At 57.6% G+C, this 27,424-nt stretch overlaps 1 protein-coding gene across 2 annotated transcripts; it reads left to right on the forward strand.

Moving 5' to 3' along the window:
• The first annotated feature begins 1,404 nt into the window (after positions 1 to 1,404).
• On the forward strand, positions 1,405 to 26,058 carry PPIL2 (peptidylprolyl isomerase like 2). Of its 2 annotated transcripts, XM_061170379.1 has the most exons (21): positions 1,405 to 1,533; positions 3,058 to 3,107; positions 4,710 to 4,755; positions 6,468 to 6,530; positions 7,430 to 7,481; positions 10,113 to 10,164; positions 13,458 to 13,549; positions 14,100 to 14,189; positions 15,022 to 15,097; positions 15,796 to 15,956; positions 16,964 to 17,039; positions 17,481 to 17,587; positions 17,745 to 17,834; positions 18,037 to 18,070; positions 18,601 to 18,718; positions 23,169 to 23,225; positions 23,807 to 23,879; positions 23,988 to 24,050; positions 24,139 to 24,278; positions 24,461 to 24,583; positions 24,998 to 26,058. In XM_061170379.1, the coding sequence occupies exons 1-20, from the start codon at positions 1,502 to 1,504 to the stop codon at positions 24,555 to 24,557; spliced, it is 1,569 nt and encodes a 522-aa protein (XP_061026362.1). In that variant the 5' UTR covers positions 1,405 to 1,501; the 3' UTR covers positions 24,558 to 24,583; positions 24,998 to 26,058. The 2 variants fall into 2 exon arrangements, with proteins under 2 accessions (XP_061026362.1, XP_061026363.1); XM_061170380.1 differs by lacking the exon at positions 24,998 to 26,058 and having other exon boundaries at positions 24,461 to 24,656.
• The last annotated feature ends 1,366 nt before the right edge of the window (positions 26,059 to 27,424 follow it).

Genomic DNA, 27,424 nt, shown 5'->3' on the forward strand with positions numbered 1-27,424 from the left:
TGTGCAGTCCCACGGGCTCTCTGCAGCCCCAAGAGGTGGTCAGGGTAGTGCAAGCCTGAGGCTTTTTGGCCTGAGACTGCACACAGTAGGTGGTCAGGTCAGTGAAGTCCCCTCACTTGCACCTAACCTGGGAACTCAGTCCTGTGTACTTTGGAAGAGTGATGAGTGCGGGGAGTGTGCTGCCCCTCCCTGCAGTGACTCTGTGGCCCCCACTTGACCCCACTGAGTTGCAAGACTACTGGTTTTTGCTACACCTGGCTCCTAAACACAAGGCTTATCTGGGTGCAAGTTCAGAAACAGTGGTCTGTTCCCTCCTGGGAGGAAAATGAGCTGGCGTGTCAGTTTCCAATTTGGCGCCTCCCTAAAGAGTTTAAAAGACACGTGACTCTGATTACCTCACATGCTGACCTTAGAATCAAACCTGCATGTGAGACATGAGTCCTCACAAAGTGCCCAATGATGCTGGCCATTAGCAGATGTCGGTTGAGCCCTGTGGATGCCCTGCACCTTGCTTGCGACGAGATAATAGACCAAGCAGTTGGGGTCCTGGCCCTTAAGGAGCTTATGTCCCATCCATGTATGTGTGGTAAGCCAGTACATAGATAAATTAGTACAGGATTACAAATTGTGATAAGCCCTTGTGGGAGCTGAGATCGAGATGTATGGGGTGACTGGGTGGACAGTGGTACCTTGAGGAGAGTGGACACTAGGGGTAGAAGGGGTGGAGAATTATGCTTTTACCAGACATGTTAAATTTGATTGAGTCGGTGCCCAGGTAGAGGTCAGGAGTCAGAAGTGCTGGCCATTTCGTGTTCGGAGACAAGGGATACAGGTGTTTAAAGCCATGAGCCTGGGCAAGGTCACCCAGTGCTTGAGTGTAGAGGGAGGTCCAGGGCTTGGCCGGGGCACACAAACGTGGTGGTCCAGCGGAGGGAAGGGTCGGTCAGAAGAGACCGAAGGGATCATCAGGGCTTTGGACCTTCAGGCTTCATGGCCACCGGCCCCTGGGTCGCCCAGGAGAGGGGCCTGCAGGCGGTGGGGACCAAATGGGCGGTGAGTGGGCAGACAGCGAATGTGTACGTCGCTTTGGAGGTTTCGGCCTGGCGGGGAGCGGTGATGGGCCGAGGCTGGGGGTTCTTGGGGCTCCAGGCCTAAGACCTGAGAAACCAGGACGGGTTTGGGCGGGGATGGCGTTGAGCCGGGGCCGGCCGGGCGAGGCGGTCCAGCTAGGGGCCCCCGGGAAGACGGGGTTTCGAGGCGGAGGCAGCTCAGCCCCCACGTGGCCGAGCCAACCGCGAGCTGAGCCCAGGGACCCAGGGAGCCGCCTGCGCCGGCCGGGCATGCGCTTGAGCGCCAGGGACCACAGTTCCCGGCGTGCCCAGCGCCCGCTTCCGGGGCGGGTCCGAGAGACCCGGAAGTAGTTACGGAGCTCGGCCGAGAGGGCGCGGTGTGAGTAGTGTGCCGTTGTTTTTCCTCGCTCGCTGCTCCTGCCGCCGCCGCCATGGGGAAGCGACAGCACCAGAAGGACAAGATGTAAGTTGAGCCGCCGCCGGGAGCGGGCCTGTCCGCACTCTGCGCCGCGCCGAGTCCCTCTCGACGTCGCTTCCCCGGAAGCTTCCGCCGTCCCCCGGCGGGGCGGTTCCCCCAGGCGCGGGTTTCCCGGGGTCCCGTCCCCTCGGCCCCTCCGCTTGCCAGCTCTGACCCCGCCGGCTTTCCCCGGGTGCGGTTCTCGCTCCCCAGCCTGCTCACGGGCTACAGCACCTTCCAATTAAAACAAACCCACCTGGCACCACCAGCTGCCACCGAGTTTCTTTGATTTTTTTTTATGACAAGAAGAGGAAGATCTGTGTCGACCGGCTGTTTTCTGCTTTCCCTTTGAAACCACTCCAGTCGAGCTCTGCCCGCTGCACTGCTCTTGTCGTGATCCTGTAACTTCCGTGCGTCTCCATCCGGGGGTCAGTCAGTTCTCAGTCCTCGTTTTGTTGGGCTTCTCAGCAGCGTAGGACGCGGCTGACCGCCTCTCTCCCTCTGAAGCCCTTGTACGGTGCCTGGGACACCACACTCTTTGTTTTCAGGCTACCTCAGGGGTCTTTCTTTGTTGGTCTCCTCTGCTGGATCCTCCTCCCCCCGTTCCGGACCTCCTACGTCTCCTCCCCCAGGTTTCCTCTCCATTTACATCCTGCCCCGGGGGATCTCTCCAGTCTTGCTTAGGACACCTCCACTTGGAGATCCGATGGGCTTCTCGAATTCAGTGTGCCCCACGGGGAAGCAACTCTTGATTTTCAGCACCTAAGCCTGTTCCTCCCCCATTTTCCCATCTCAGTGGTCACAGCGCTCTCCGCTCGCTGGGGTCAGAAGCCCGGGAGTTTCCCTCAGCTCCCTCTGCCTCCTGTCCATCAGTACGTCCTGCTGGCTCTTCCAGGAATTGACCGCTTCTCACTCGTCCACCAGTTCTCCCACAGGTGGAGTTGATGCCAGCTCCTTCTTGGACCTTTGTAGTCGCCCTCAGATTGGTTTTCTGCTGCCTATTGCTTGACCCTCTGCACACAGCAGCCAGAGTGATGCTTTGAGGACTTATGCTGGATCAGGGTCCTTCCATCCCGCCTGAAGCAAATCCAGAGTCCTCCCACGGCTCGCGAGGCCCCTTGTGATACGACCGCCGCCCGCGTCTCCATCATCAGTGGCCCCGTGCCCCCATGTGCACTCTTTTTCAGTGGCTTTGCCCTTCTTTGGGAACACACTAGCTTTTCTTGCCTCAGGGCTTTTATACGTGATTAGTCGGCTTGGTCCCTCTGCCAGGAAAGCTCTCTCCCCAGGTCTTCATGTGGCCAGCTGCTTCTCATTGTTAACCCTGCTATTTGGAGCAGGACCGTTTGGGTTTGCTTACGAGTTTGCGTATCCCCGTGTCCTGTTGTGTTTTTCACTATGTGCCTGACACATAGTACGTGTTAAATAAGCATTTTCCGAATGAGTGAAATGATTTCGGTCATCAACTTCTTACTTCCAGAGACTATTCTTTTTATAAAGGGGTGGTAGTAAGATTATCTCTCTCTCCAGGTACATTACCTGTGCTGAATACACTCACTTCTATGGTGGCAAGAAACCAGGTAAGGCGTGAAATCCTTCTGTTCCTTTTGGTGTGTGTGTGGGTATAATTAAGGAATGATGTCTTCACAATGCAGTAAGTGTAAAAATGAACAATTAATAAGAACATGGAAACTGTAGTAGACAAATGGGCTGAGGACACAGTTCACAAAAGAGGAAATACACTAAACATAAGAGAAAATGTTTAATATTGGTGGTGATTTTTTTTAACATAGGTTACAATAATATTTTCTCTGTCAAGTTAATAAAGAATACAATGAACGGGGACTTCCTTGGTGGCACAGTGGTTGAGAATCTGCCTGCCAATGCAAAGGACATGGGTTCGAGCCCTGGTCCGGGAAGATCCCACATGCCGTGGAGCAACTAAGCCTGTGCACCACAACTACTGAGCCTGCGCTCTAGAGCCCAGGAGCCACAACTGCTGAGACCCCACGTGTCACAGCTGTTGAAGCCCACGTGCCTAGAGCCTGTGCTCCGCAACAAAGACAAGCCACCACTATGAGAAGCCCGCTCACTGCATCGAAGAGTAGCCCCTGCTCGCTGCAACTAGAGAAAGCCCGTGTGCAGCAACAAAGACCCAACGCAGCCAAAAATACATAAATTAAAAAAAAAAAAAAGAAGAAGAATGCAAGAAACAATAATACCTAAAGCTCTCAAGGCTGCAGTCAAAAGAGCACTGTCACGGTCACTGGTGGGAGCAAAACTGGCCCAGCCTCTTGGAAAGCAAAGCTAAGAGGGAGACCCACAGCAGGGGTGTTAGTTAGGGTTGTGGCAGAAACCCACCTGCGGTATGTACTTTTTCCTCTAAGCTCTTTCTTGATGTACCCCACGTTTTGGTTCTGTCTAGAGAAAGGTTTTAGTACACAGCAATTTTTGCACTGGGTAATTTACATCAGCGTTTTCTTTTGTTTCTTTTTTCTTTTTTTTTTATCTTTGCAGGTTTTACTTTATTATTTTTATCGACGTATCGTTGACCTATAACACTGAGTGACTTCCAGGTGCACAATGCAGTGGTCTGATATTTCTGTACGTTGCAAAACAAAACCCAAAATAGGTCTGGTTACTGTATGTCATCACACACAATTTATTATTATTATTTACTTATTAAAATTTATTTTATTTATTTATTTTTGATTGCGTTGGGTCTTCGTTGCTGCACGTGGGCTTTTTCTAGTTGTGGCGAGCAGGGGCTATTCTTTGTTGCAGTGCGTGGGCTTCTCATTGCAGTGGCTTCTCTTGTTGAGGAGCACGGGCTTCAGTAGTAGTGGCGCACGGGCTCAGTAGTTGTCGCTTGCGGGCTGTAGAGCACAGGCTCGGTAGTTGTGACGCACGGGCTTCATTGCTCCGCGGCATGTGGGATCTTCCTGGACAAGGCCTCAAACCTGTGTCCCCTGCATTGGTAGGCGGATTCTTAACCACTGAGCCACCAGGGAAGCCCCACACACAATTTTTAAAATATCATTGACTACAGTCCCCATGCTGTGCGTTTCATCCCCGTGACTTACGTGCACTTTTTCTTAAAACGTAGTTGACTTGTTGGTAGAGCACATTTGTGAAATTTTGTACAGAGTAAGTTTTCTGTCCTTTATTTTCATTTTGCACAGATATCGCACAAACAGATTTTCGTCGTCTACCTTTTGACCACTGCAGGTAAGAGTTTGGAGAGTTTAACCTTTCCCTCATGATTGTTCTCGGGTACTCAACTGTTTGACAGTGAATCTGATCCCTGGAGATGCAGGTGTAGCTTCTGTCTGCGTTCTCCCACCCAGATCTTCCGTGGACTGGAAGAAGGGACCCAGCAATGGAAAGAAATGATGATGGTTTTCTGCTTGTTCTGTGTCTCCATTTATGTGCATTGTCTTTTAACCTTGTTCTTACCTACAGAGGTAGGTAGGCTCTGTCATCAAGCCTGCCTTACAGTTGAGAGAACCAGTGCTTCGAAGAGTGAGCTCCCTCTCCCAGGTGTCCCATCCAGGAAGTGGTCTGACTCTGAGCCCAGGGCTTTCATGCTTTCCTTTTGGTCCAGAGTCTGAGTAGTAACAGCAGCCCTGATAGTCATGATACTGTGGCCCCTCCCCCTTCCCTGAGAATGCAGGTCACTGTGGGGGCGGGGAGGGACCCAGCTGCACAGCCACTTGGATGTCTCTTCCCACCCTCGTTAGACTAATGAACCCCAACACGTTGGGGCTTGGGGGAGTGGGCAGGTCTGGTGGTCCCCATGGGCCTGAGTTTCCCCAAGTTTGAGCCATGGTCAGCTCTGTCCTGGACACACGTGTCTACACAGCATTCTCCCCACCTTGCCCTCCTCTCGCTCCGACCAAAGTTCTGATTCCATAGGTCAGGGAGAGCCTTGAGAGCTGACCAAGCTCTCCTGGTGATCCCAGCACTGTGGTGAGGCAGGTCAGCTGATACCACGGGGCAGTGAGGGGGCAGGGGAGGCTGGGGGCACAGCCGCTGAATCTGCCCAGGGCTCCCAGGAGGCTCCCCATGTGGTGAGTGAGGGCTTCACCTGTTTCACTTGCTCAGGAAGTATGAACAAGTGAGGCCCAGACATCATCAGCTGCATTTCTCACCACCGCCACCAGTTTTGTCATCAGCCTCCTGGAAGTGTAGTCTTGTAAATTGGTTCTATGGAAATCTTTGGTTCCCAGTTCTTCCAAGAGGTCTCTGCTCTGTGTCTCGCCTGTTTTGTAACTACCTTGGGTTCTGGGTAACACGCGCTTTGAGAATGTGCCCTTCAGGCCCTGTTGGGAGAAGATGCATGTTCACTGTCTTGCTGTTTGGAGCTTGCCTTGTTGTTGGGTCCTGCTCTGGTCGGTCCCCAGCAGTACTACTGGGTTAGAGTAGAAGGTTGGGCCAGAGGGGGCGGTGGTGCGGTCTCCCCACAAGGGCTCCCTGGGGCAGCATCCGGGGAGGTGACCCCAATGCTGCCAGGCTGTCCAGGTCCTGGTGCCTGACCTGTGCTGACCGAACTCGTAGGTGAATGATGTACAAACAAGCCAGGTCAGCCAGGGCTCTTGATGACTAGTGATGGAGACCCCAGGCCAGAAGAAAAGGTTATTGGCTCAAGGAAGTCCACCGGATACCATCCTCCTCCACCTGTGGGCTCTGCTTTTCCTACACGGACCCTCTACGAGGCAGGAAGTGGCCTTCGACACCCATATCCCTGCATTGGAACTTACCCAGGGCTCCCGGGCGTCAGGTCTTGTCTGAGTCACTTATCCACTCCTTGGAAACATGGCGGGAACGGAGCCTGCTGTGCAGCCAGGAGCAGGCAGGGCTCCTCCAGACCATGGTAACCCCCCCAGAGTCTCCTGGGCTGGGAGGGGGCAGTGCTCAGCAGTGACCCTGTCCTTTCTCAGTCTCTCTCTACAGCCCTTTGTCTACCCAGTCTGCACCCCCGAAGGCGTCGTCTTTGACTTGCTGTGAGTTTTCCCTTGACTTCTGACTAACAAATGTGGTGAGATTGTTGGCACCCACCCAGGAAGGGGCTGTGGGGCCAGCTGGAGTGTTTGGGCTCCAGGCAGTGCTGAGCCTGGACACGCCGAGGTCCTGGCAGCCTCGGGAGCCCTGGATGGGCCTCAGGCACGAGGCGGCAGTGCTGCTGTGACCTCTGCCTGGAGGGGCGTTGGCCTCTCCCCCGTGTGGGGGTCCCTAGTGCTCTAATTTGCATCCCGTACCTGTTAGAGTGTTAATGAGCTGAGTAGCTTTCACTTCATGAAGGCAGAGCCATAGTTGAGGCGCATACTTTTCTAGTGCTTCCCTTTGAAGCTTTATGCTGTTTTATGTCCCAACGTAAGCCAGCTTCTGTAATTGTCTTATAGTTCAGACTCATTTTAGAAGATTTGGAAAATACTTCAAAGGAAAAGGGAAAATTGGTCATAATTGCACTGTCCAGGGAAAGCACTGTCAATATCTGTAGTGCTCTTTTTCTGGGAGTGTATTTGTGGTAACCTGTTTGAGATCATACTGTTGAAGATAGTTCAGGATCCATTTTTCACTCAGATGAGAGCTTTTTTCCCCTATGTCATTCAGAATTCTCTGCAAGTGTGATTTTTGATGCTGGCCCAGTATCTCATTGTATGTACATCTTTTTCTGTTAATGTTATTTATCCACGTTTATGCGTAACTGGAGTAAAAACCCTGAACGTACTTTGAAGCCCATGTAGCCAGAAATATTCCCCCGTTTCCTCTGATGAGGCAAAAAGTGAAGTGGAGTATAGCCCCTTCCCAGCTCCCCCCGGAGGCAGGCCCCCTGCACTGTGGCCCTGTTGCCAGGCTGCACCCGCCCTCCCGCTGACGCGCACTGTCCTCTTCCCTTCAGGAACATTGTCCCTTGGCTTAAGAAGTATGGGACCAACCCCAGCAACGGAGAGGTAGGTGGCTGTGCAGGAGCTTTGGTGATGCCGGTGAACACCAGGTGTCAGGTACAGGAATGTGGTGGAGGACCCACACCGGTCCTTTCTGGAGTGTTCCCCACTTGTGTGCACGTGAGCAGGCATCTGTCTTACCTCGGTCGTGGACGCAGTCGCTCGGTGATCCCACTGCCCCTTGCTTCCACCCCCGAGGTGTCGGTGCGTCCGGCCCTGCCTGCGTCCGTGATGGCTGCGTGTGCCCTCCTGTGGTGGCACAGTTCTGGGGGGCATTTGGAGTTCTGCTGTTGCAGATGGTGGTCACACATGCGGTGTACCCCTGGGACTGCTGGACGCTGGGGGCTGCGTTTTAGGCTTGGTAGCTCCTGGCAAGTTGCCCCCTGGAGGAGTCGCACTGTTCCAGACTCCCAACAGCGGCGTGTCAGGGGAGATGCGTGTCCCAGACCCTCGGCAGCTCTAAGAGTCACCTGTCTCTTTGGGTGATGTAGCTTGTGGGCACCAGCGTTCTGTGACGTGCACTCTGTGGAGAGTTAGGTTAAGCAGCTGTTGATGTGTCACATGTACAGGTGCAGGAGAGAATCTGGAGTCGAGTTCCAGCATACTTCCCTGCTGGACACCCCCCGCCCCTCCGCATGCCTTGTTGTAAAGCCCCGGGGCGCCCACGTTCTGCTCCTCCCGCTGCTCTCTGTTCACTTCTCAGCTCGCCTTCCCTCTGCCACATTTATTCGGTTGCACCCATTCACTCACAGAAAGGGGTTAGCCGTGCAGCACGGGGCCTGGCGCTGTGAGCAGAGTGGGACGGGATGCTGACCAGAGGAGGATGGGGGACCTGGGGACGTCTGTGGAGCAGTGCCATGGAAGCTGTGACCTGGGGACGAGGGGAGATGGTGGCAGGTAGTCTGAGTTACATCAGGGCGGTCTTGCCAGCCCTGGAGGGAGCCTGGCTTCGTTCTGGACGGGCTGGAGGCCAGATGGGTTAAGCCGTAGCGAGCTGTGATCTGGCCTGTTTGGAAGCCTGGCTCTGGCTGCTGTGTCGGGACCAGACCTCAGGGAGGTGAGGGTGGAAGCAGGGAGGCAGCAGGGGCCGTGTACTTTCTGGGCAAGAGGTGCTGGGTGAGCCTGGGCTAGGGTGCAGGCTGAGGAGGTGCACTGCAGGGGCTAGAGGTGGGCAAGCAGGGAGGGCGGGGCCTTCTGCAGACCCTGGGAGCCAGGTTGGCTCCCCCAGGGTGTCAGCCTGATGGAAGTCCGGCCTGCGTTGGGGGAGTGGCGGGCAGTGTGGTGACTGGCACTGCAGAGCTGGGAGCTGGGCTGGGTGGTGGTCAGAGCCCTGTCTGCCGGGATGAGGCCTGGTCAGCTCTGTGACAGACCCTGGGGGCCCTGTGGAGAGTGGAGGCTGTCATTGTCATCGTCTTTGGGGAGGCCCAAGAGGACCCGGGTGCGCTGAGGCTAGGGGGAGGGAGGGAGGCAGACGAGGGGTGTGAGCAGGGTCCTGGCCACCAGCCTCGGACGTGTGAAGAGTCGTGGGTTCAGTCTTTGCTCAGCTGTGCACTTGTTACCTGTGTTCTGGAGGCGGATGTGTACTCCGGGGCCCTGGGCGGTGGCCTTGTTTTCGGGATGCACTGCCTCCCCTGGGATCAGGCTGCAGCTGTGTCGAGGCTGGAGCTCGCTCCTCTGTGGGTGGGGGCTGCGCTTTGCCGTCGCCCCCCAGCCCCCCGTGTTTCCTGGTCCACGTCTGGCCCCCTGTCTTCGGTCTCCTCGGTTACTGTGGACAGCCGCTCCCCGGGTGCTCCCCAGCCCCACAGCACGCCAATCGCCTGCCCCCAGCCATCGCCTCTGCTGCGGGTGTCCTGTCAGGGAGTCTGTGGTGCATCCTCAAGCGGGGCCCGTGCCCCGTGCCCCTCCCGGCCTGTGCCCAGAGTCCCCGCGGCCATGGCCCTGAGGACCGTCCCTGTGGTGTCAGCTGCCGTGAGCTCCTGTCACCTCCCAGGGCCCCAGGAGGAGGGTGCTGCATGTGGGTCTCCCTGGGCTGGCTGTGCCTGGGGCGGGCACCCACCATCTGTCCACAGGTGTGTGTGGGGGGGTGGTTGGCTAACGAAGGCAGGGCCGAGGTGGCTGTCGGGGAGCGGGCACGGGGCAGGGCGCGGGGACTGTGCCAGGGGAGGGAGGACGTGGGGCAGAACCGGGTTCGGCCCTGGCGGAAGGATGCCTGGCATCTCCTCCGGGTGGCCCTTGGAGCTGGCCGGCGCTGCAGGGCCTGTGCCTCCCCATCCAGGGTCTCCGCTGCCCCCTCGCTTCCTCTGACGGAGGCCTCCCCACTGGGCGGCTTTCCTCCGGCTGCTGGACTTTGCTTTATTGTCCAGGTTCCTGGAGGAGAGGTGAGCCGCAGACGAAGTCCAGAAGTTTTGAGAAAGGATCCCATCCCATCCCCTCTTGGCATTTGCGTGTATTGACTCCTCTTCCCCCACGTTGTAGTGCCTGGTGTTTCTTGGGTCGTCACACAGCAGAACAGCAGGGCAAACGCCTGGGTCCCCACTGCCCAGCTGAGGAGATATTGATTTGGCCAAAAAGTTTGTTCGGGTGCCTCTGCCCTTCTTCATGTGAGTTACTTGTTATTATTAATTACCCTTCTTTCAGAAACTGGACGGGAGGTGTCTGATCAAGCTGAACTTTGCAAAGAACAGTGAAGGTGAGTAATCCTTTACAGCCAGTTCTAGGATTGGCCCGCAGGACCCGAGGCCCCCCCCCTCACCAAGTTTTTGTTCCTTTCTGATTAGGCTGGAGGCTTGCTTTTGACTTCTCAAAGGTTAATAATTTTTTCTTAAAGGTCCAGATAGTTTAAAGCTGGGGTGGAGGTGAAACCTCAGGCTTGGGGCACTTCTTCCCGCAAGGGCACTTGGGCCATGTGGGCCGCCGGTGGCCTTTGTGGGTCCAGCTGGGCCCCACGGGAGACAGGCCCTACCTGGCCGTGGCTCTGGTCCAGTCATCGTTGGAGACAAGCTGCTCAGGCTGCGGCCCAGGGCGGGCGGCCGGGCAGTGGGTGTGGGGGGTCTGACGGATTTGCCAGATGGCTCTTGGGCTGGTTTCCGCTCGGCACTGGTCATAAAGCTCCAGTCCAGTCCTGGGGTCCTGCTCTGCACCCCTCCACACCCTCCACTGTTCTCGCTGGCCAGACGCCTGCGCCGAGGCAACCTCCGTGGACACCGACCTTGTCCTCGGTTCTCTGTGGGCCTGGCGCCGTGCCCTGGGCGCGTGCGGGTGCCGTGGTTGAGGTCGGTGTCGGGGCTCGCTGGGCGGGTGTGTTCCGGGAGATGCTGGAGCAGCTGAGGCTGGCCTGGCTCCCAGCAGGTGCCAGATGGCAGTGAACGAGCAAGCAGGCCTTGGTGGCCAGGAGCACAGCGCCCCATGGATGGTCCCTGGGTGCCGTGTGGCTCCGTGCTCTGAGAGCGGGTGATTCGGGGAGGCCCTCGGTGTGTCTCCTTCACAAGTGTTTACTGAGCGCCTGCTGTGTGCAGAGAGCAAGACAGGCCAGGTGTCTCCCGGAACAAAAGGGAGGGAGGAAATTGGAAATGAGATCACTGTAGTGCGTCAGGTGCTGTGTGTACCAGGTCAGAGGTAAAGCAGGGTGAGAGAGGGTCACAGGACGACTCGCTGACAGGGTTTGCGTGTAAATCTGGGGGGAGGGGGAGGAAGGGCAGGGGAGGGGAGCCCTGTGGGGATGTGGAGAGAGCATTCCGGGCAGCGGGCTCAGCCTGTGCAAAGGCCCCGAGGCACAGCCAGGAGTCCAGTGTTGCTGCATCAGGGTGAGTGGAGCGGGAAGCAGGGTCTGTGGTCTAGAGTCAGGTGGGATGGGGTGCAGAGCAGTCATGTGGGGCCGGGGTGGCCATGGGAGAACTCAGAGATTCCAGCAAGAAAGATCTGACCTAACTTTGCCTTTTTTAAAGTTTTTACTAACTTTGATCTAGAGATTGCCTTTTTTTGGCTTTGTTTTGTCTTTTAGTTGAAAAATTTTTTTTTAATTATTTATTTATTTTTGTTCATTTATTTTTGGCTGTGTTGGGTCTTCGTTTCTGTGCGAGGGCTTTCTCTAGTTGCAGCGAGCGGGGGCCACTCTTCATCGCGTTGCGCGGGCCTCTCACTATCGCGGCCTCTACTGTTGCGGAGCACAAGCTCCAGACGCGCAGGCTCAGTAGTTGTGGCTCATGGGTCTAGTTGCTCCGTGGCATGTGGGATCTTCCCAGACCAGGGCTCGAACCCGTGTCCCCTGCATTGGCAGGCAGATTCTCAACCACTGCGGCACCAGGGAAGCCCGAAAATTTTTTTTTAAATTAATTTATTTTTGGCTGCGTTGGGTCTTCGTTGCTGCGCGTGGGCTTTCTCTAGTTGCGGCGAGCAGGGGCTGCTCTTCGTTGCAATGTTCGGGCTTCTCCTTGCAGAGCACGGGCTCTAGGTGCACGGGCTTCTGTAGTTGTGGCATGCGGGCTTAGTAGTTGTGGCTCGCGGGCTCTAGAGCGCAGGCTCAACAGCTGTGGCACACCGGCTTAGTTGCTCCGCGGCACGTGGGATCTTCCTGGACCAGGGATCGAACCTGTGTCCCCTGCATTGGCAGGCAGATTGTTAACCACTGCGCCACCAGGGAAGTCCTTCTTTTTTTTTTTTTTTTTTTTTTTTTTTAAAAAGAAAGCATTATTTATTTTCTTTCTATTTTTTTTGCTAATTAATTTATTTTTGGCTGCATTGGGTCTTCATTGCCACACGTGGGCTTTCTCTAGTTGCAGCAAGCAGGGGCTACTCTTCATTGCGGTGGGTGTGCTTCTCACTGCTGTGGCTTCTCGTTGCGGAGCATGGGCTCTAGGTGTGCAGGCTTCAGTAGTAGTGGCACATGGGCTCAGTAGTTGTGGCTCACGGGCTCTAGAGCACAGGCTCACTAGTTGTGGCACACGGGCTTAGTTGCTCCGTGGCGTGTGGGATCTTCCTGGACCAGAGCTCGAACCCGTGTCCCCTGCATTGGCAGGTGGATTCTTAACCACTGCTCCACCAGGGAAGTCCCTAGTTGAAATTTTCAGGGATGTGAAAGTAGAGAGAATTAGGGACTTCCCTGGCAGTCCATGGTTGGGACTCTGCGCTTCCACTGTGGGGGGGGCCCGGGTTTGATCTGTGGTCTGGGAACTAGGATCCCGTGGTGCAGCCAAAAAAAAAAAGAAAGAAAGAAAGTAGAATTAGTGTGTGACTCCCTGCCCCGTATCCATCCCCAGCTTCAGCTCCCATCCATTGTCAACGTGTCTGATTTTACCTGTGCTTGCATTCTGCACCTACTCAGGTGATTTTAAGCAGATCCCTGACATCATACTATCTCCTGCTTAAGTACTTCAGTGTGCATCTCTAAAAGCTAAAGATTTAAGAAATAATAACCACAATACCATTGTCACATCTAAAAAGTTAGTAGGAATGCCGTAGTATCATTGACCATCCAGCTATTGGTCAAGTTTCCAGAATGCTCTCATAATTATTTTTTGTAGTTTTGAAATTAGGGATTTTTAGAGTCCATACAACTCAAGGTCTCTCATCTCTAAGTGTTCCCCTTTCTGCAGTGTTCTTGCTGGGACTTGAACAGGCTCCCTGGCTGCGGGCGGGTGTTGGTGGGGCAGGGCACGGAGGGCAGCCGGGGCTGGTTGCAGTAACCCAGGGGAGGGACGCAGGATGTACGGGGATGGGGCAGGGTCTGAAGGACGGGCTACTGGTGGGTGGGCAGGGGTGACGGACGCCCCAGGTGGAGAGGGAGGCCAGGTGGGCTGGGGGCTGACAAGGCCGACTTTGCTGAGGAAAGCCCTGCAGGGGTTGGGTCTTGCAGGATGAATGGGAATTCATGCTCTTGGAGGAGGAGCTTGAGCTATGGGCTGTCCCTCGGGTCCGCCCTGGGCGTGCTGACGCAGGGTTCCGCCTCTCCCGCTCTCTGACCTTGGGTGTGTGCCTCCTCTCCAGGGAAGTACCACTGCCCTGTGCTGTTCACCGTGTTCACCAACAACAGCCACATCGTGGCCATCAGGACCACCGGCAATGTCTACGCCCACGAGGTGGGTCCTTGGGGAGCCCTAGGCCGGCTCATGGGCTGAGAGCCACTGGCGCAGCCAGGAGATGGCGGGGCCTGCTCGTGCCCTCCAGACTGGACCGGGGCAGTTCTTCCCACTGAGCAGGTCCTTGTTCCCTGGTGCCCCCCACAGGCATCGGCAAAGACCCTGGAGGGACCTCAGCTCCTAGTGCCGCCCCAGGGGAGCACATGTTGGGGGGGGGGGTCCCGATTTCCACACCTGTACTGCTCTGGGCCTGCTTTGGGCTGGGTGCAGATGGCAGGGCTGTGGCCCCGCGATGCGGGAAACCCTCCCTAAGCCTTTTTCACGCCCATCCCTGGAGGTTGGCCTCGCAGGGCTCTGGGGTCACGGATTTGGGTGGCTCATTGGGAGACAGATGTGTGACAACAGCAACCTGTCTGGGGCGCAGGAAGCCCCGCCCCTTGGTGGCACACACCTGTCCCCCCACCTTGGTCCTTTCCCTACCTCTGGGTGGGCTCTGGGCTGCCAGGTCGGGGGGCAGGCAACGTGACAGCGGACTTTCTCCTGGCTTTAGGCGGTGGAGCAGCTAAACATCAAGGCCAAGAACTTCCGAGACCTGCTGACCGACGAGCCCTTCTCCCGGCAGGACATCATCACCCTGCAGGTGGGTGTCCCCTTCCCTGCCTGCCCGGGGACCACCCGCCCAGGACCTTGGCTCCTCCTGCCTCAGTGGTCTCGCGGCCCCCTGCCTGCGTAGCTCCCAGCTGTCCCGGCTGTTGGCAGAGCCCCTCCCGTCCTCCCTGCCCTCAGTCACCCTGTGCCTCCACACAGGCAGTCTCCTCAGTCCGGGGCTCACCGCTCCCCTCCGAGGCCGCCCCTGCCGTGTCAGGGCCCTCGTCTCTGCCCCCAGAGCCACCTCCACGTCCAGGCAGCCCCGTTGCAGACCTGAGGGCTGGGGCTGGTGTGCTCGGGACCCAGGGGCGAGTGTAGGGTGTGCCTGTAGGTGTCAGAGCCCCGAGTGAGTTCATGAGAACCCGGCCCTAGAAAATCAGTGTGTCTAGATCGTCCCGTGGCTCATCCCGTTCTAATCAGAGGCCAGTGCATGGCTCTCCCCAGTGGTGGGCTCGCTGTCCCCAGGGCAGACCGTGGGGTCAGTCTGGCAGCCGGGCTGAAGGGGGGCGGCCTGCAGGAGGCCTGGAGGTGGGCACCCCACGTCCCGTGCCAACAGCTAAGGGTGCTCAGCTGTGTGTGGGGAGACGGGGACGCAGCTGGCTGAGCAGCCATCTGTGCCACTGTCCCCGCCCCACCCCTGCTCGTCACCCTGCGCAGGGCAGAGTCCCTGTTGACCTGCGGTGCCCCTGCAGCCCCCAGCCTCTCCCCTCCAGCCTGGTCCCTCTGCTGGTCCACCCGTCCTTTGCTGCCCAGCAGCCGCACGGCCCAGGACGGGTCTGGCTGTGGTGCCAGGCTCACTACCACATGTGTTCTTTTTGCCATAGGACCCCACCAGTTTGGACAAATTCAATGTCTCCAACTTCTTTCATGTTAAGAATAACATGAAAATAATAGACCCAGGTATGTATGGCCAAGGCTGGCCCAGGTGCCAGGGACTTGGGTAGAAGAGCCTGGGCGAAACCCCCCACCTCCCTGGGGCTTGAGCATCTGGGAGTCTCACCCAGGTTTTCACAGGTCTTGCATTTCCTGAGCCTATGCTCCATTGTTCTGTGCTGGGGTTGGCAGACCACCCTGGCCCATGCCTGCCATCGGGGGCCAGACATGTCGGTGCCAGCCGGACCATCACCATGGTGCCCAGCCTGGCCATCTCCCCGCCACCTCCGCCCCGTCTGGACTTGGCTCTAGGTCTCTCAGAGCTGCTTCCTCTCCCACGTGCTCGGGGGCCTGGGTGGGCCTTCTCCTCAGAGATTCTCTGTGTCCCACCACAGGGATGGCCCATTCGTGCCGGCCGCTGGGTGGGTATGGAGGTCCCATGAAGGGTGGTGAGTGCTCGTGGCCACTTGGTCCTGTGATGCGAGGCTGTGACCCCTGGGGCTGGGGCCAGTCTGGGGACAGGGCAGTGGCCTCGCTCTTTCTTCCCCCACTGGCTCCTCCCTGGGTGGTTGTGACCAGGAGGCTGTGACGGTGACAGAGGCTCTGGTCACTTCAGACTCGTGTCCCGGCTGGGGCTCTCAGCGGCTCTGGCCTCCTGTCCCCGTCACAACATCTGGGGATGCTGCTGGGTCTCGGCTGCTCAGGGTGACTGTGCTGTTTTGTAGATGAAGAAAAGGCCAAGCAGGACCCATCTTATTATTTGAAAAACACGAACACGGAGACCCGAGAGACGCTGCAGGAGCTCTACAAGGAGTTCAAAGGGGACGAGATGCTGGCGGCCACCATGAAGGTCCCCGAGAAGACAAAGGTGGACAGGCTGAACGCTGTGAGTAGGCAGCGGGCCTCGCCGCTGCCCTCTCTGCCACTCGGGGCGCTTCTGGGGATGGGGCTACACTGAGGCTGGCCCAGCAAGGCTGGGGCCACGGACAGGTGTGGCCGGCCCGGAGCACATGTGCTGGGTGGACAGCTGCCCGGTAGCTTCAGTGGTTCCTCGCCCCACAGCTGCCTGGGGTATGGGCAGAGTCACTGCCCTGCGAAGCTGGTTACTCGGTGCCCAGAGCAACCTCAGGGGTGCCAAGCTGCTGGGGGGAGGGAGCCAGTGGTACTGGGGGTACCTGGCACCCGCCCTCACCTTCTCGTCCCACACAGCCCATGGTTGGTCCTGGGACCCCCAGTCGGCAGTGAGGGCACCAGGATTTGCACCCTGGCTTGTCAAGCCCCAAAGCTGCCCCTCCCCTATTCAGGCAGGACCTGATGAGCTGGGGCTGGGGGACCCTGGGGGGGGGGAACTCTGAGGTGCCCCCCTAAAGAACTGTCCAGAAAACTAAGCATGCTAAAAGAAGAAAGTTTGTTGTTTATAATTTAATCCCACCTCTAAGACGATGGTTCTTAGCATTTTGGTGTATTCCTTTCTCATGGGAAGAAACTTTTCTGTCCTACTGTTTAGAAGGAAAAAACCGTTTATTGAGGCTTATTTTTTCCTGTAGGGACTTGACACATTTAAAAAGAAGCTCAAGTTCTTGGTGCTCTGAACCCCAGAGATGCCCAGGCTCTGCCTGGTGTGTTTTTCTGGGTTTCACTTAATGTGAGAGCTTTGGCAGCCAGGCCTTCAGCCCAGTTGAGGCCCGTGGGCTGCTGGCTCACTGTGCTCCCGCTCCCTGGGCCCTTGGGGAGAGGCCAGTGCAGGCTGGGCTGTCCTGTCCGCCTTGGTAGGCCCCTGCGGGCGCCTGTGGGTGGTGGTCAGGGACACCTTCCTGGAGGAGAGGCACCGAGCAGGGCCTGAGCAGCAGGGTGGCCTCCCGGGGCTGAGGAGCCACCGTGGTTTCTCGGCAGGCCCACTATTCCACCGGGAAGGTCAGCGCCTCCTTCACCTCCACTGCCATGGTTCCCGAGACCACGCATGAAGCAGGTAGTGGCCTTTGTCTCCACCGCCAGCGTTAACAGCGGCCAAGGGTGGGGCGCCCTCGTCCGTTGCTCTGCTCTGCTGCTCTGTCGCGCCTGGGCTTTGTGGGCTCACGGGCAACTCAGGAGTGGCCAGGCACGGCCCCTTTTGAAGGTGGGCTTGTGCTTGGGATAGGGGCGGCTGTCCAGGGGACTCCCTGGTGGTGGGAGGCCCTCCCCATGCTGGGGCCACCCCACCTCAGGCTCCAGCCCAAGTCCCACCTTGGTGTTGCCCCCAAGCCCCCTTCCTCTCCTGTTCTTGGCTGGTCGGGCCCCCTCCCCCTCCCCCTCCCCCCAGCCCTCCCCTCCCCACATTGAGGAGCCGTCAGGCCCCGCTGCTCCGCCCTCCCCGATGCCCCTGGGGGCTCCGGGCCGCGGGCAGGCAGGCAGCTCAGGCCTTTGCTTGCAGCCGCCATTGACGAGGACGTGCTGCGCTACCAGTTCGTGAAGAAGAAGGGCTACGTGCGGCTGCACACCAACTTGGGCGACCTCAACCTGGAGCTGCACTGCGACCTGGTGGGTGAGGTGGCCGCCTGCGAGTGCCTGGTTGCTGGGCCTTGCAAGTCCTTCCTCACTGTCAGGGCCGCCTTCCACTGCCCAAGGGCCCTGGGGGTCCTCGGGACCCTTCCCTGGCCGCCACATGCCTCAGGGGAGCACTTTGCCTTTTTTGTAGACGCCAAAAACCTGTGAGAACTTCATCAAGCTTTGCAAGAAGCAGTACTACGATGGCACCCTCTTCCACAGGTCCATCCGCAACTTCGTGGTGAGTGCCGTGCACTGGCCCCCCAGTGCCCACGTGCGGAGTCCTGCAGTGACCCATGTGTACCCGGGGGCCAGCTGGCCACACCAGGCCTCTCGGGGGTGAACCGGGAGGGCCCCATTCTCACCAGGAGCAGCTGGGGGAGGGGGGGCAGGGGGGCTGAGGCTCATGGGTGCGGCTCCTCACTGGCTGGTTCTTCCTGCAGATACAGGGGGGTGACCCCACGGGCACAGGCACAGGTAGGTGCTCGTGCTGGGCCCCTGGGAGCTCTGGCTGCACAGCAGGCTCTGAGGGCAGGGGCGTGGGGACTCTGCTAGCCCCACGTGCTGTCTGTTTCCTCGTTCCAAGGTGGTTGTGAGGCCTCAGCCACAGATGAAGGGTGGGGGCACGTTACCTCCCGCTGGGCCTCCAGGGCCACCCCCTCTGTCCACAGACCAAGGGGGCCCACAGTGGGCGGAGGTTGGGCCCCACCCTGGACGCTGCCCCTGCAGAGCCCCCCTTAGCCTGCCAGCTGCCTGGGCCAGCTCATCCCTCACCCTGTGTGGTGTGAGCAGGAACCACCCGTCTCCTTGGCACTTTACTCCCTGTTCTGCGGGCCAGCCCTAACCAGGGGCTCTAAGGGCCCTGGGGCTGCAGGGATGTCCTGCGGGGAGTTGGTGATGAGGACCCCAGGGATTGCGCACAGGTTTTTGAGCTGGGCCACGTCCCAAGAGCTGCGCTCAGCTGGGACCTGGTCATTCTTGCTGCCACATGCCCCCTCCTCCTCCAGGGGGGGAGTCATACTGGGGAAAGCCCTTCCGAGACGAGTTCCGGCCCAACCTCTCGCACACGGGCCGCGGCGTCCTCAGCATGGCCAACTCGGGGCCCAACACCAACAAGTCTCAGTTGTGAGTCAATGTGCGGCCATGGGAGGGGCCCGGGGAGGGGGTGGCTCCTGCAGATTCTCCGTCAGCCTCGCCCTACATGTTGTGCTCCCCCCCCACCGAATCCAGAAAGTGTGGGGACATGCGCAGACCTGCCTGAGCGCTGGGCGTGTGCACCTGCACGTAAAACGAGTCATCCGGCAACCCCGTGCCTCGTGGTGGTGCCTGCAACAGGCCAGGGCGGCATGAGATGTGGGTGTGGATGTGGATGCCCGGCCGGGGGGCGGAGACCCAGTGAGGGGTCGGGAATTCTGCTGTGTTTCGGCGGCGTTAGATGCCCAGGACACCCACCTTGGTCCTAGTAGGTCTAAGTTTTGGTGCTGAGAGGGTGAAAACAGGCTAGACGTACAGTCTTGGGCGGCCTGTGTCTAAGTGTCGTGGGGGCCACCGGGAGCAGTGGAAGGTGGGGGGCGGCGCAGGGGAGCTGCGGGGCCGCAGAGGAGAGTGTTTTCCCAGGAGCCGCACGCTGCCTGCGGAGGTTGGTTTGGGCCACATGGCCACTGATGGCGCGTCGAGGACGGTTTGGGTGGCGGCTCGCATGCACGTTTGCTGGCTTCACCTGCAGAGCCACCTGGCTTGGTGGAATGGGGCCCCAGGTGGAGTGTTTCTCTCCCGCTCAGCCTTCTCTAGGAGCTTTATGAGTTCATCTACGTTTCTTCATTTATGATTCTTAAAAATCCTTAATTTTTTTACCTGTGTTCCAGATATTTTCCCCAGACTTTAAAAATTTCGTGGGAAGGTGGCACATGTTTTTACATCTCTCCTGTGGCATTTCCACTTGTGCTTAAGGAGTCCCCAGTGCCATCGTGCGTGTGTCTCGGGGAAGTTGTGGAAGGCTTTGGTTTTGAGATCTCGCTTGTCCGTGGTGATTGTGTGTGGCATGGGCACAGCGTTTGTTTCCTCCCAGTTGTGCTGGTGTCACTCAGAGCAGTCCCCTCCCCAGGTGGATGGCAGCCTTGCGACTGAACAGTCAGGATGCCCGTCACAGTCTGTCAGGTGGCTAGTTGGCCCCCCGGCCATCGCGGGCACCGGTGGAGCAGGGAGGGGCCCCCGAAGGGCGGAACACGCCCTCCTACCTGATGGGTGGTCCCCTGTCTTAGGTGACTCCTTCCCAGTGATTTCCCTGCTCATCCTCCAGCAGAGCCCCTGAGAGAGCTTCCCACAGAGAAGGCACTTCCCGCCAGCCATGAGGGCCTCGGGTCGTCCTCCTCGTGCCCCGGCACTCGGCACCTTCCTGTGGGAATTGGCTCTCGCTCTGTTTGTTGTTCCTTCCGCCAACGTTACACTTAACCTGCTCACACCAGCTCCGCACTGGGCTCTGCAGTGAGTTCCAGAAGGAGGTCCACCCTCACTGTCTGTTTGCACGTTGCTTTGGCTTTGATTGCTTATTCTCTAATCTGGACTTTATTCTAATTGGAGCGACATGACGTGTGTTTTATTTATTTATTTATTTATTTAAAAAAATTTTTTTCCGACGTGTGCTTTAGAACAACGGACGTGCGTGGGGTAGTTTCCATCTAAGGATGTGCCTTGACTTCTCCTGTGGATGTCTTCTATCTTCTAATGCGATTTTACAGTTTCTTCACTTGGGTCCTTTGCCTTCCTGGATAAAGCTATTTCTTAAGGATTTTGTAGTTTGTGATATTTTTGTAAACAGAATTTTTTTTCCCTAATTCTTGGTGGTTATTGTTCATGTAGAGAAAAACTATTATTTAGGCACTTTATCAAATTCTCTTATATTTCCAGTAGTTGTTTACTGAAACTGTCTTAGGCTTCGTAGACATTTCACGTTATCAGCTTGAGGGGATGTCCTCTCCTTCCTGGTGCAGACGTGGTCCCCTCATCGTCGGGCTGTGCGGGGGAGGACATGGGCTCTGTTGTGTCATCCGATCAGGTTTGCTGTTGGGCCTACTTTTTCAGGCGAGGTTGCTGAGTTTGCAGACGCTTTCCTGTAGCGTCTGTCACTGTAGCGTATGCTGTTTTTCTCCCGGAGGCTGTGGGCCAGCCTTGCTGCTGTGTCCGTGTGTCTGTCCTGGCCAAGATTGTAGACTGCTGCTCCCTCCACATGGGGGCCGGCCTGGGTCATCTGCACTGGTTTGATGGGGTCCAAGTACCGTGGGCGCTGCCCACGGGGCGAGGTGGCCGGTGCCTTCTGGGGGGACAGCTGAGCAGCTCTGGAGGCGAGGCAGCTGTTGTGACCTCGCTGGGCAGGGACGGCCGCAGAGCGTCCTGCTGACCCTTAGGTGGGCTTTGCTGCTCCGGCCAAGCACTGTGTCCATGCATGCCCCTCTGTCCCCATCCCTGACCACATCTGTGTCCGTTTTTCCTCAGGGCTTACAAGGGTTGTCTGCTCTCACTTTCTCTGTAGTTATTTTCAGTTTCTACCTCGAATTGCTTCTTCCTGGTTTCTGTTCTCTCCTTTCTTATTTTCGTGTCTCTCCCCCTGCAGGCCTCGGCCTGTGCGTCCCCCGCCCACTGCTTGCTGGTGGCTGGTGGTTCCGTCTGTCTTGTCCTGGCAGGGCTATGTGGCGTTTCTTAGCCCCACGGGGCTGGGTGGGTGCTCTGCGTGCTGTTGGCAGGGCTGGTGGTGTCACCTTTTTTTATTATTTCCGACTCTGCTTAAATAGCCAGTAAAACTGCTGCTGGATTGGTGGCGGTTTTCTCTTTTTATTTCTAATATTATTGGTGTTTTGTCTTTTCAAAGAGCTAACTTTAGACTTTATTTCCTTTCTGTTATGTTTTGGTCTCCCTTTTGTTGTTTTTCTGTTTTTCTCCTGTTACTTCAGGTTTATTCCATTCTCTCTTGAGTTTAACTGTTGTTAGAAGTGAGAATAGGAGACCTGCCTGGCGGCCGGAGGTTGGGGATGCACAATTCTGCGATTTTTTTTTTTAAACTTTGGGTTTATTTATTTATTTATGGCTGTGTTGGGTCTTCGTTTCTGTGCGAGGGCTTTCTCTAGTTGCGGCAAGCGGGGGCCACTCTTCATCGCGGTGCGCGGGCCTCTCATTATCGCGGCCTCTCGTGTTGCGGAGCACAGGCTCCAGACGCGCAGGCTCAGTAATCGTGGCTCATGGGCCTAGTTGCTCCGCGGCATGTGGGATCTTCCCAGATCAGGGCTCGAACCCGTGTCCCCTGCGTTGGCAGGCAGATTCTCAACCACTGCGCCACCAGGGAAGCCCCAATTCTGCGATTTTTGACGTTTGGCAGTCCGATGGGCTTGGAAGGCATGCGCTCCCTGGGCGGCTGCTGACGCGTGTTGATGGAGCTCGGTCCCGCACGGGCTGTGGGGATGTGGGGGCATCGCTGCACTTCTCTGGGGACTGTTCCATGTTGCGACCATCGCCACACTTCCTGCCTCTATCCCTTCTGTCTGCTTCCGTCCTTCTGCTTTTAGCCTTGTAGATTCTTGAAGTCTTAAAGCAGTATCTTACACAGCACACACCTAGATCTTGGTTTATTTTAATTCAGCCTGACAGTCCTAAGTGTGTATTTAACTTTCCAGTCACTTTGCTGCTTCTGGTGATCTTAATTTGTTTTCTACTTAGCCTTTTCTTCTATTTCTTTTTGTTTCCTTCTTTTCGCTCTCTCCTGGTTTGGAACTTAAACGTTTTCCTTGTGGCCTCACGTCACGAAGTACATCCGTCTAATGTCTGAAGATACTGGTTAGCGCCCTTCCCCCCCTCCCTCTCAGTCAACCCGCCGGCTCTCACATCCGTGTCCTCGGGGAGTTTAATTTACTGTTAAAGAAAATTAATTAATTAATTAATTTATTTTTGGCTGTGTTGGGTCTTCGTTGCTGCATGCGGGCTTTCTCTCTAGTTGCGGCGAGCGGGGGCTACTCTTTGTTGCGGTGCGCGGGCTTCTCATTGCGGTGGCTTCTCTTGTTGCGGAGCACGGGCTCTAGGCGTGCAGGCTTCAGTAGTTGTGGCACGTGGGCTTCAGTAGCTGTGACTTCTGGGCTCTAGAGCGCAGGCTCAGTAGTTGTGGCGCATGGGTTTAGTTGCTCCGTGGCATGTGGGATCCTCCCGGACCAGGGCTTGAACCCGTGTCCCCTGCATTGGCAGATGGATTCTCAACCACTGCATCACCAGGGAAGCCCCCTAATTTGCCCATTTTTATACCAAATTAGACATGAAGATTTTTGAGGTCGGCCCTTGTGTCCCTTTCCCGCGTGTGTCTGTGTCCGGACCCCTTCCTGCTCGTCGCCTCCTTTCTTCCGGGCTACAGTCTGTGGTCCTGTAGTCAGTCTCTTGATGGGACGGGCTCTGGGCACAGCGTCGGCCCAGGAGGAGGTTGGCGGCGGTCAGGCCTGGAGGCAGAGCCCCTGCCCCTTCCTGGGCGGCCTGGTAGGGGGCCGAGGCAGGCGGGTGGGGGGGGGGCGCAGGCTCTCCCTGACTATCCCTCTTTCCCCAGCTTCATCACCTTCCGCTCCTGCGCTTACCTGGACAAGAAGCACACCATCTTCGGGCGGTAAGGAGCTGCACGTGAGGTCTACCTTCCCCTGGGCTGGGCCTGCTCCCACTTGCCCCGTCTGTGTCTCTGCACAAGTGGGGGCTTGGGGCTTCTCTTGGGGAGGGATGGGGGTGGGCAGGGAGTTTGGCCCTCTGGACCTGAGACCCGCCCCAGTGGCCTACCCAGCGCCCTGCCTGACCCCCTCAGGCTCTCCCTTGAATGGTCCCGAATCTCAAAGCTGGGCTACATCCTGTCTCTCTCCCCATCTCCTGTCTGGGGCTTGGCACCCATCCTGTGAAAGCCCAGATGGTATTTCCAGCTCTGTGGCTTCATGGTCTCTGTCACACCCCCGCTCTGGTCGTAGCACAAAATCAGCTACAGACATTATGAGCGTGGACGGGTCCCGATCAATCTTTGTTGACAGAGCTGGCAGCCAGCTGGACTTGGCCACCAGCCGGGCCCGGGGACCCCGCCCCTCATCTCTGGGTCCTACTGGCTTGTTCTGGAGCCACTCTGTGCCCCTGGCCTGCGCAGGGACATGGCCTTTGGGGGTGCCCTGCCCTGGGCACATTCTCAGGCGCCCCATCGCTCTGCTGCAGGGTTGTTGGAGGCTTTGACACACTGACGGCCATGGAGAATGTGGAGAGTGACCCCAAAACTGACCGCCCTAAGGTATGTGCCTGGGAGCATGGGGGCTGCTCCTCAGGCTTGGCACTGGGCGGGCCCTAGGCGGGCTGGGGGCCTGCGCCGGCTCTGCTCACCCCCTCCCGCCCCCACCAGGAGGAGATTCGCATGGACTCCACCACAGTGTTTGTGGACCCCTACGAGGAAGCCGATGCCAAGGTGAGGGGGACACTCGGGGCCTGTTCTGTCCCCAGGAGCCCCACCTGGCCCAAGGGCTCCAAGCCAGACACTCCCCTGCCTGCCACAGATCGCTGAGGAGCGGAAGAAGACGCGGCTGGAGGCAGCGGCCCTGGAGAGCACAGCCAAGACCAGCCAGCCCCAGCAGGGGAGCCAGGGCCCCCAGACGTACCGCCAGGGGGTGGGCAAGTACATCAGCCCGGTGGTCACGTGAGTCTCCACGGTGCTCTCCCTGCACTTACCGCCGGGGGGTGGGCAGCCGGGGGCACGGGATTGTGCCATGAGCTGGCTGCCGGGGGTGCCTTGGTGCAGGGTGAAGGAGGGGGGTCGGGGCTCCCAGCTCGGGGCCTGGTACCCACATGGCAGCTCTCGTCTGCTGCTTCTCTCCCCAGGAAACGGGTAGCAGAGGAAGAACCCTCCACCAGTGCAGCTGTCCCCGTGGCCAAGAAAAAGCCCAGCCGAGGTTTTGGGGACTTCAGCTCGTGGTAGCAGCAGGCTGGCCGCTCTGGATTCTGGTAGGGGCTTGGACTGTGTCCCTGAGTTGTCTGCCCTTTGAGCTGCGACTCAATAAAGCTCTGGTTTATTGGCCTGGGTCCTCTTTCCTGGCCTTGGGAGTCCACGGGCCACCTCGTCTCTCCCTGGGTAGGATGGCCTGGCCCTGTCTCCACGTCTGCCCCTCTGCCCCTCTGCCTCAGTCAGGAGGGCGAAGCCAGCTGGCTCCCGCTGTTCCTGGCAAAGGGCGAGCAGAGGCCCTGGGAGCTGGTGTCCCCCACTGCCAACTCCTCTCCAGCCTCAGGGCCTGGCCTTGTGCTCACACGACCTGGGGACCTGCTCGGGGGTGTCTCTATTGAAGATCTTCAAAGCCTGCCCTTTCCGCGCCCTCCATCCTGCAGTCCTCCTGACTGTGACACTGCTCCCTCGGCTTCCAGGAGCTCCCGTGGAGGAAGGAGCTGCCTCCTCCCAGGACCCGTCTGCTCCCGCTGCGAGGCCAACAGGGTCATCGCTACCCTCCCCTACTCTCAGCACCTGTGTCCTCGGGTCAGCACGGCCACCACCCCCTTGGGCTCTGGTCCGTTTCTCGCCTTTCCTGCCTCACCCGAAACCTCACGTCAGTGAGTGCCAACAGCTCTTATTTCTAGAAGGTACTGTGGCTCTTTCCGCGTCTCTGCTTCTGAGCCCTGGGCCTGTCTCACCTGCCTCCTCCGAGCCTCACGTGCAGGTCCCCACGGATGGCGGCGCCTTCCCTGCACACGGACCCGCCGTGCAGCCCGTCCTCCGAGGCCCCTGCCCATGACCGTCAGCTGGGACCTGGACTCTATGGTGACCTTCCCACTCCCCCGATGCCTTGGGCCAGGCTGCTGTCCCTCACGTCTTCCCAACCCTCTCACCATTGAGGGGCTTACACACCCGTGCTGTCTGTCTCCGGGAGCTGGGGTCACGGGGAGGAGGTGGCCGGGCCTGGTGACGGCCAGCGTAAGTGCCCTTGTGGGCCACGCGGGGATGCTTGCCTAGGGCTCCTGGACCCCCGGATTGGGGGCTCCGCCCTCAGCAGCTCCTTGGCTACCCCGTCAGGCCGCGAGACCCGTGATGCTGCTAACTAGGAAACATTGGATGTTGGAAGCTTTATTTTTAAACCTCACAGACAGACAGAGGACAGAGAGCCGGACGTGGGGCCAGAGGAAGCCTGTGCACGTGAGCTTGGCAGTCCTGCTTGAGGGGCAAACCTTCGGGCTGGCCTGGGCTTCTGTCCATCCGTCTGTCTGGCAGCTGTGCCCAACTACCCTGAGGGAAGGCCGGCCACCCTGGGCTGCAGCCCCGCGGCGCCACCCACAGCAGAGGACAGGCCTGCCCAGAGCCTTTGACAAATGAGGGTTTACATTTCTGTAGGTCGTTTTGAGCTTAAATTTTAGTTTTCTAGATATTAAAAACATTCAGATTTTGTTAAGTCTCTGGTGAGATTATCAGGTAAATTAAAGGACTTTTTAAACAATTCCCATTTCTGATCCCTCCTAATATCTGACAGATGCCATCAAGAATAAGCGTTAAGGTATAAAAATACTATATATATATGTACTGTGCAGAAGACATTACATAGTTTAACTTAAATGCATTTATAATCCTGGCATCACCTCCCACTCTTCGCAAGGGAAAAAATATCTTAAATAAATAAAAGTCACAGGGTGATATTTACTGTTTAGGAATTTAAAAGGGTGGTGCATTCCAGCACTTGACCAGCACATCTGGTTGTGGTCTCGTGAGTGTCTGTCCTTGAAGCTGCTCACAGTCAGTTCATTTGGTTTCAAAAGGAGCTCGGATTTTGCAGAAGACTAACAAGAAAAGTGTTAAGAGTCTTTGTTGGTGTCAGCTACAAAAATACAAAAGTCATCATGGACCACTGGTAAAAACACTTCAATGCCACCACAGAGACGGCACAAAACCAAAGTGCTCAGAGCAGAGGAGCGGTAACTGTGCCCAGAACATACAAAAGCTCTAAATATAAGTTGAGTGTATACAGAGGAATTTTAGGAGGTTCCTCAGCGTCAGCAAGCATCTTTTGGAGAAGAAGCTGGGCCACAGGCTGAAGCTTGGGGAGGAGGCCCGGCTGAGGAGCCGCTGGCTCAGGTGGGGTCTCAGGGATTCGTACTCACGTCTCAGGGAAGGTGCTGGCCGGGCCTTCACGGGGCACTGAGGACCAGGCCTGGGGCCCAGCTTGGGAGGCGGCAGAGTGCCTGCAGTGGAGGCTTGCGCCGTGCCAAGCACTTCCTTGGCAACTTGAGATGCATCCAGGCCCGCTGGGCACCCTCGTGGACAACCCAGCACCCAGGGCAGGCAGGACACTCCCCACAATCCAGGCTGCAGGTCCAGCAGAGATGGTGTCAAAGGGAAGCCCAGGTGAGTGGCTGGGGGTCAGGGGAGGGCCACCCACCAACTGGCAGCCAGTCCCTCTCTGTCCCTAGCCAGCTCGCACTAACCTCGTCTGAAGGAGTTTGGGAGCCGGCCTGTGCCCTCCTCTCTTCCGCCCTCCCTCAGCCCTCTCTCTGACCCTCGGCACTGGGGTCCCGGGAGTCTCATGCCCCGGTGACCACACTGAAGGCCCCCAGACGCCCAGTGGCAGGCTGGGCCCACTGGCCAGAGCCAGGTAGAACACTGAACACGAAAACTGTTTTGGGGATGCCTTTTGGCCTCCATTCTCTGCAAAGCGGCCAAAACCCGTGGGTGGTGCCCACTCCCTGCATAAGCCCGGGTGAGTCGGAACTTGAACCTGTGGCAGAAACGCAGGACTCGGGAGGCTGCTGGGCCCTGCCTGTGTTGGCCCACAGGACAACCAGGGAGGCACGGGGACCTGCTGAACAAAC

The sequence above is a fragment of the Eubalaena glacialis genome, chromosome 15 (assembly GCF_028564815.1).
Source record: "Eubalaena glacialis isolate mEubGla1 chromosome 15, mEubGla1.1.hap2.+ XY, whole genome shotgun sequence".
NCBI lineage: Eukaryota > Metazoa > Chordata > Mammalia > Artiodactyla > Balaenidae > Eubalaena > Eubalaena glacialis.